Source organism: Helicoverpa zea, chromosome 14, assembly GCF_022581195.2.
Source record: "Helicoverpa zea isolate HzStark_Cry1AcR chromosome 14, ilHelZeax1.1, whole genome shotgun sequence".
Classification (NCBI taxonomy): Eukaryota; Metazoa; Arthropoda; class Insecta; order Lepidoptera; family Noctuidae; genus Helicoverpa; species Helicoverpa zea.
In genome coordinates this window covers 8,316,483-8,324,816 of record NC_061465.1, presented here as the reverse complement: position 1 = coordinate 8,324,816, position 8,334 = coordinate 8,316,483, and the positions used below count along the sequence as shown (strand labels likewise).

The window sequence follows — 8,334 nt, the reverse complement described above, 5'->3', positions numbered from 1 at the left end:
TTGCAGCTAATTGTTTTACATGGTTTTATCTGGCATCTTCAACCCTGAGTTGAGGAGGTCTTAACCATTTGCCAATTATACAAAAGGAAATGGCCCATCAGAAAATAACATCACATTTTGGTCGAGGGACTAATTCCTACAGTACATAAGTTACTTTTAAAAACATACATGAGATACATGATATCGTGTGTACAAGTGACCCTGAAATTCTTAGATATGGATTCGCCAAGTAACTCCAATATATGAGGTGCATCTTCAATGTTAGCCATTCGGACAGTGTCCAAAGGCGGAGGCTTCGGCCCACGCTGATGCATCATTGTTATACAAAATCACTTCACACAACGTTTCTATCAAACAAATATTGTCAACAAGTTTCCAGTTTCTATCAATGTACATTTGACAATAAGGTGTCATTTTCAGAAGAGACAGATTAGTTTTTCATTGCAGCTTAGAGTAAAATAGGTGAAAAGACAAAAATACACTGTGACTCAATTTAAAATAACACTTTAAAAAATAATTTAATACAAACTATAACGGATATTTGTGTGTATTTTTAATTCTCTAATTTATCTAGGTACGCCAAACGACAAGAAAAAGATCGATTTTTTGATTCCTTGAGATACTTATTTTCCAATTAGATGGAATGATTTAGATATATCAAGCATAATTTTCAAGAAATGTTAAACAGAAAAAGTTAACTCCAGTATCCAATCCTAAGTCAGCTGTTTTCAATGCAAAGGATTTCGGGAAATTAAAAGCACATATTCATACATACTTACAATTATTTATTATTCTTAAACGAAACTCCCGTTACTTCGGTAATAGCTACTAAATAATTTGTGGAGAACACTGTCAAGTGATTGGACAAAACAAACTTTGAGCATAACTTAATTAATTAAAAAACACTTTGTCAATTGATTTAAGTTCTTAATATACAGAAAACAATAATCCTAATAAAAATAATTTAAATTCAGTAACAATCTTCCTATTAGCCCTAATTAGCATCAATAAATAAGATGACTTCATTTTGTGGATCTCTTTGGAGTGATTAAGGTTTTACGCCGTTCGTAAATATACTAAGGATTTGAAACTAAATCTATAGTAAACCAGTTTCTGTCTGACCACAAGTTAGTTACAAATTATAATCATACAAGGAACTTATATAATAGGCGTTACTTAAAACCCATATCCCGAAAAATATAATTATTACAGACTTGTCTGTATCCTGTCACTAAATAATATGCTATAACAGCAATTATTGGAATAAGTTGAATTAAAAAATATTGCGTACGTCAATGTTAGGCGGATGTTGAATTTAATAAAAAAAATCTGGAACCAAATCACATTTCAGTTTTGTACGGAACATAATTTTAGTACCGAGTGCACCGTTTGAAGTTTATTATTAGTAAATAATACTACATAATTATATACAGCCAAGTTTAGTCACACTGAATAAGAGAAATGATATATCGGTAACGATTCATCTTCGGCTTCGTAGCGACCGGTGCGAATAGCTCATCTCATTGTGATGTACCATATTAGAAATAAAACTATAAGTATAGTAAATTATGCTATAAACGACGCGGTAGTCCATTACACTAAATAAAACCTAACCTACAAGTAAAAAATTAAAGTTAATACCATTCATTAAAATAACATCAATTAATCACACCGAAATTTCCTATTAATTGGGATGTCTTTTACTAGTACAAAAATATCGTCATTTCCTCTATATCGCTTTATTTAAATGTATGGAAAAATTTATTAATAAAATTGTATAATATAGCTAGTCTATGTGTGCATAAGAAATCTTGTATTATTCGATATATTGCTTTTATTCAACCAAGCAGTTTTCTATGGCGTTATAATGGAACTTATACATTCGCGACTATAAATGCCATTTTACCTATATGAGTATCCGTTTTATTATTAACCCATCTAACATCCTTCCTTAGTTTATATATCTATAAAACTACAGCTGGACATAATTCAAGATTGATAGTATCCTTATCGATAAAATAATAAGTCTTACATGAAAATATCTAGCTACTATTATCTCTTAGAATCATTTATATAGAAAACTATTAGAATAAAAACCACAGAAGTCTGTAGTTCAAGTTGAATTAATATTTCTCCTGTGGTAAGTCATATTTTAATAAGCATGCGAGTACATGAGACAAACTTATTACATAAGGCAAGTGATTAATATGTTATTTCCATAATAAATCTAGAAACTATCTCACTCGAGAAATCTGAAGAAATATTGGACAAAGCACGACAACTCATTCGAAGAGCACAGCTCTCAGGCGTCAGTCATTATGAAACCATAGACAGGAACACACTTATGATTATATTTTTACATAAGTTTCCTAAACTGGAAACTATCCTATTAGCATACATTACAATTATATACACAAGTCTGATGCTTCCCTAAAGCGTATACAAACATTTCTGTCCCTATTCCACCAGAAATTCGAGTAGTTTATAATCAACCAGACATTGTGATTAGGACGTCTAATTGATAATAACATTCCGCACCATTAAATAGATTACATAGTGAGTTTCGAGTTGTGCCTGTTGGCGCTACACGACCGAATACTGAAAACAGCATTTTGTACAGCAATATGAAGAATAGATCCTTTCGCTACCTGAGAGATATAAGTATAACAAAATCTACTGCTGTCCTATATAATAAGAGTAGTAAGCGGCAGGAGGTACCGACACGCTGTGATATCATATGGAATGGGTGTGGGCCCAAATGTCTGTGAGGTGCGAGGTGCTGGCGCGGCGCTACACGCGAGGGCTCCGCACGACAGGCCTCGCGCATCACTTGGCGGCCTTGTGCTTGGGCGGCGTCGTGGGAGGCCCGCCTGCCTCCGCCGACGCTCCTATGGCCACGCCTTCGCTATCCACCTCCGTCTACAATAATGAAGGTGTATTTTACTGGGTATGGTTGCGAAATAAACATTCCATGTATTCGTGAGTTATCATCGTTCATTCCAACTCAATGAAAACTACTTTCAAAATATATGATAGGTTCAATACTAAGTAACAGAGTACTTAGTTAAAATTGATTTTAACTAAAATAGTAATTTATCACTTACTTTTTCATCTTTATTTGTGGACTGGGGAGAGTCTGTTCCATTGTTAGCATTGTCGCCTGTTTCAGCTGATTCTGTGCTCGTTGTTCCTGAAAATAAATATTCACATTTAGATAATAATCCTTCTTACTAGGCTTTATAAAGCTGTGATATGTTGTACATGAAATATACAAACCAGCTTGTATGTGATGGGCGTTACCGCGTTCAGCTTCATGCTCGCGCACCATAGCATCTAGGTTGTATCGTCGCCGGTAAGAAATGAAGAAAGAGCGTACATGCGCCTCCGTCTTTGTGCCCAAGGTTTCAGCGATCGCTTGGAAGTCCCTGCCTGCATAATCATAAAATGAACTCATACTTTAAAAAACATACAGAGAAAATAAAACGTGCAATGATATTTGTGGACGATAATAATAATGTAAACAAGACTCGGAGATTGCACATATACGTCATTAACGTAAATATGTGCAACAAAGAAAAATCAAACCAGATATTGAGTGCCTTACCATATTTCCTAACGGCTGTGACGGCCATGAGAAGTTCGTCATTTGTCCAGCGCGAGTTTATCTTTGCGGGCGGTTCGCCGGGCCTCAGCTCCTCCACTCCTGAGTCGCCCACTTTGCGCTTCATCGCACTCAGCTGCTGCTTGTTTTGTTGCACCTATTCAAAACAATCATACTCACTATACTCAAATCAATGATCTCCACTCTCAGTTGAACCAGTCACAAATTTATAACTAAGAAATTCGGAACATAGGATGTAAAGTGCATATCTGGATTATCCAAGAATCTACATTGTAGGACTTGGGATTTGGACGCACAGTAACATACGAAGCACAGTAATTTTGGGGGGTGGAATGGTTAAAAATCAATAGAACTTAAAATAATGTTGATCAACTAATCTATGTGTGCAGAATACATTTTCCCACAATACTACCTAATACAGTATTGTAGTTTAATTAGCATGAATTACTACAAAATTATTGACTATTTAATTAATAAAATTAGTTTAATTATCACATTCTCACTTTACATCACACAAGCTTAGTCACATCCATGAATTATCTGGATGAATGACTAATGAACGTTGGTAATATTTAGAAGTGTGCAGTGTCGACGTAAGGGTGAGAATGTGTCTCGCAACGACACTACTTAGCGACATCGTAGTGGGTTGCATCTTACTTGTCTCTTTAGAGATACAATTTCTCTGTCCATAGCTTTGAGCATGGCTTCGCCCTGATTGATAAGTCCGGGCTGCGGGGGGTCGCCTGGCTGAGGCCCGGTAGCCATGGCGACGAGATCGTCGTGATTGATGTAAATGCCACGCGGCAGCCGGTGCTTGTACCGCTGTTGTTTGGAACCCGGCCCGCGTCTGCCGGACGGGCCGCACAGCGGTCTCATAGTCCCCGTGCGTCTGTCACATCACCGCCAATATTCAAAAAACCATCCCTATATACAATTAATTAAACCACACTCGAAAATTATTGAGCTGCACTTATAACATGCATTGATTGTAACGAGCGGATAATCTAATAAAACTGAAGTATGAATAGTATCGTTACCGACCTGGCGTGCACGAGGCATGCCTGACACAACTTCTGCGAATTGTGCGCCGTGATCTGGTTGCACAGAATGCCGCACACAGTGCACCACTTGCCCGCGCTCTCGCCGCCGCCCTCGCCCTAAACCCCAATTCACATTTTACATTCCTGTCACAAAACGACTTCCACCAGCTACACGAAACACGAGAGCTGCTCGTGTAGGGACAGACAAACACGTATACAATGACTTCTCACACACTTCTTTTAAAACCCATTAGAATATTAAATGATATTCTGCACACATTAGATTTATTAAACAAGTAGTCCTTCATTGTTCGGGGCTATTAAAGGAAGCATGCGGGAACATCATGGGAAACGGCGAGGATGGGAGGAGGCAGGCTACATGTTAGAAGTTTGTATTATGCGGAAACACAGAGGTACACAGTTATAGCACTATGATTGATGGATTATAGTCTATAAAGGTCCATGAAAATTCACAACACAAGAAATGCATTTGATGCTTCATTCAACCAACAACAGATATAATAATTAACATACATTCTCCTTTTTCAGTAATGCATATTATCGTATTTGTACCAAAAATATTGCAAGAAAAAAGGAAGAATAAACTTAATTCATTTGCATACATGTACATAAAATAGTCAAGTGCTACAACTCAATGTTAATAGATATTTTGATACAGAATGTGTAAAACCATGATAAAATATGAATGAAATATAGTTGAATGTAATAATCTTCATGTACCATGAAGACATGTAGACAGAATATTGTAAATGAATGTTGCACATGAGAGTGGTAGCAATCACAGTTTGTAAATAAAAATGCAGAGCGGCCAAAATTAAAATAACAAGCATTATCAAAATACATAAAGCATTTGTACATAATTTTAAATTATGATAATTAGAATAATGACAGTTGAATACATTATTAAATATTGAACAGTTATTTGAAGCAACCATTTATGAACATCAGCTGCTAAGAGTAATATCTCCAACAACTCAAATAACTGCTGTATAATACATAGACTAGTACATAAGCTCATGTTGCCACAATCAAAACTTGCATGATGACAAAGTAATGCTATGAAGTGCAGCGCTATGACATGGCATGACTAAGACAGACACTTTATGGAATCAGATCTTGAAACAGGGAACTAGCTTTATTCAAGTAGAAGATCTCAAACATCAAATAATAGACGACAATACATCAATTGAATAGACATATAAGTGAGAGGATGGAAGAAGACATTGAACATCAAGTTTCCATGGTGACAGCAAGGTTATACTCATTGTGGGGAAGCAAAGCACCCACCTGGGCGCCCTGCTGGCCGGCGGCGCGTTGTGTAGCCCCGCCTGCCGCGAGGGACTTCCCTCCTCGGACAATACCACGGTGGAAAGTCCACTTCTGTCACATTTAACACAAGTCCTTAACTCAGATATGTACCCCTGAAGCACCCAACAAGCTGCTCTATGAATATTTATTTATAGTAATGGTAATTTACCTTTCCTAAACATCATTTCACCGATTATGAATTATCTACATGTAGAGCACATCATTTAAATATGACACAAGTTAGTACTCTAAGAACACAAAATGAAATCAAGAGATATTCAAATGGCCACAAAAGAGAACCATTAATATATTGTTTGGTAAGGTTAATTTCTACCACTCTGCAATTTTATTTACTGAAAATTTTGCCACTTTGACGTTGTACACATTAATTATTAATAATTTGGACAATCCAGATATACTATCACATGATTAATAATTATACAGTGAGGGAATGATACGGTTGACTTTGTTTCTGTAACTAGGTACATTGGTAATACAATGACATTGCACACAATAAAAAAGGAGCAAATTATATTTGATTCAACTTTACAACAAGCCATGAAACAACATATACAAGCAATACATACCTTTTCATCATTATCAGACTCCTTATCTGAACCTCCAGGTTCTGACCCTGTGCCTGATTCACGCTTGCCAGTTCCTGAGCTGGTAGCATTGCGGCCTTCACTGACAACATCCATCAATGAAGTACGAGCTCTTGTTTTCTTCCATGAATAATAGTACTTTACTAATGATGCAATAGATTTGTCTGGCAACTAAAGGAAATAAAATGTCAGTTTGTCATAATAGGTTAACTCTAAACCATGGCTGCATTGTGATAATTAATTAGTCAAGGACCTACCATTTGTCGTATTCTGTGAAAGCTTTTGCCATGAAACTGGAAAGCTTGTTCAAAAAGCACTTTATCTTCCACAGTCCACTCATCAGGAAAAGGTGTGAAGTTGGCAAGGTCCATTGAAGCCCTGTTGAGGTCATGTTTGTGCCAGAATAACATCCCCAGTGCTTGTTCCCCATTATAACCATACTTCTCCTTTGCTGTGGTAATGTATTCATCCACTAAAACAAGTATATTGTTGAAATATTGCAAATAATATCACAAACAATTCCACAAACTGTTTGAACTTACATTTGATATCAGATATGTCACAAGTGGGTGACCAAACCAACAAAGCTCTGTCAGAAATGAGTTCAGGTCTGCGTTGGTCTACTGGTTCCAATTCAGGGCATACTGCCTGATAATCTCTGCCCACTCTGATTTTCTCGGCTGCAAACGGTACGACTGCTTGGTTTCGTGTTACATTTGTGGATGAGATGAAGGCAGCATGAAGGCGATGATGGTAAGCATAAAAAATAAAGCACGAATGTCAGATGATGATGATTAATGTCTCCACCGCAAAAGCGTCGTCAGAAGCAATTACACGTTTAGGATTAATATTCACGTATAGAGATTACGATCGAGTAAGTACTTATTGTAGGTACGTATTGTGTAAAATGTAAGACAGTACAAAATCAACATGCAAAAAAGTCCCCGATTCCTCGTTAAATAATTCCAAAGCCATAAGCAACATGAAAAATTAAAATTTCTCGTACCATTCTCATCTTCAGAACTGGAATCTGGACTTCCATGGCCATTGGGGCTTGGCCCCCTTGACCGCTTCCCGTTTCGAACATCGTTACTTCTTTCGGCTAAAACCATGATTAGACACTCGATAACACAGACTTCACTTAATCAACACACAATTTAAATTTCCATTTATGGTATATTAGGGTTTAGTTTAAGAAAATAAAGGAATTAAAGAGCTTCGCACTTAAATTCAAACGTGATTCAAACCACCGCATCAATAATTTGACAAACCAGCCACGGAATGTAATGGCTCATTTAATGGCGTCTGTAGTTCCTTGAGCATTCACTTTATTTCATTTTAGTGAGTAAAAGAACGGTGTTAAAATAACTTTAAAAATATTTTGTTGTAATTTCAACTAATATTTGATAAACATAACAACATTATCCTAAAATAATAAAATGAAACCACGTTTATTCCAAACATACAAAACCTTATTTTTACGCTTGTAACTTTTGTACAGACTACGAGAAATGAAACAATGCATACTTGTTAAATTAATTAGTTTTATGATCAATTATCCTCGATTGTTTAATTGATTTGGCTGCATCTTTAAATAGCAAGATACTTTAAAATCTCAGTTGTCAACTTTTATGATAAAACTATAAAATTCCTCAATTTCGAAAACACCTTCAGCCAACTTTAAATAATGTTTTTCTTCGAACACAAGAGATGGCGCGTCGTGGCGTTATTACGCATC

At 36.3% G+C, this 8,334-nt stretch overlaps 1 protein-coding gene across 3 annotated transcripts; it reads right to left on the bottom strand.

Annotated features, from left to right (window-relative positions):
* Window positions 1–764: 764 nt before the first annotated feature.
* On the bottom strand, window positions 765–7,884 carry LOC124636149 (REST corepressor 1). 3 transcript variants are annotated; one of them, XM_047172082.1, is made up of 11 exons: window positions 7,603–7,884; window positions 7,139–7,291; window positions 6,854–7,068; window positions 6,579–6,767; window positions 5,971–6,063; window positions 4,664–4,779; window positions 4,280–4,511; window positions 3,605–3,758; window positions 3,277–3,429; window positions 3,105–3,190; window positions 765–2,919 (listed from the first exon to the last, which is right to left on the bottom strand). In XM_047172082.1, exons 1-11 carry the CDS (start codon window positions 7,706–7,708, stop codon window positions 2,827–2,829), a joined length of 1,590 nt encoding a protein of 529 aa, XP_047028038.1. In that variant the 5' UTR covers window positions 7,709–7,884; the 3' UTR covers window positions 765–2,826. The 3 variants fall into 3 exon arrangements, with proteins under 3 accessions (XP_047028038.1, XP_047028039.1, XP_047028040.1); XM_047172083.1 differs by having other exon boundaries at window positions 7,139–7,276; window positions 7,603–7,882; XM_047172084.1 differs by lacking the exon at window positions 5,971–6,063 and having other exon boundaries at window positions 7,603–7,883.
* Between the last annotated feature and the right edge of the window lie 450 nt (window positions 7,885–8,334).

Coding starts and splice junctions, on each gene's coding strand:
- LOC124636149 (XM_047172082.1), bottom strand. CDS start 7,708: ATGGTTTTAGCCGAAAGAAGTAACGATGTTCGAAACGGGAAGCGGTCA. Junction 6,768..6,853: donor TTCACAGAATACGACAAATG/GTAGGTCCTTGA, acceptor TATTTCCTTTAG/TTGCCAGACAAATCTATTGC. Junction 3,759..4,279: donor TTGTATCTCTAAAGAGACAA/GTAAGATGCAAC, acceptor TGTTTTGAATAG/GTGCAACAAAACAAGCAGCA.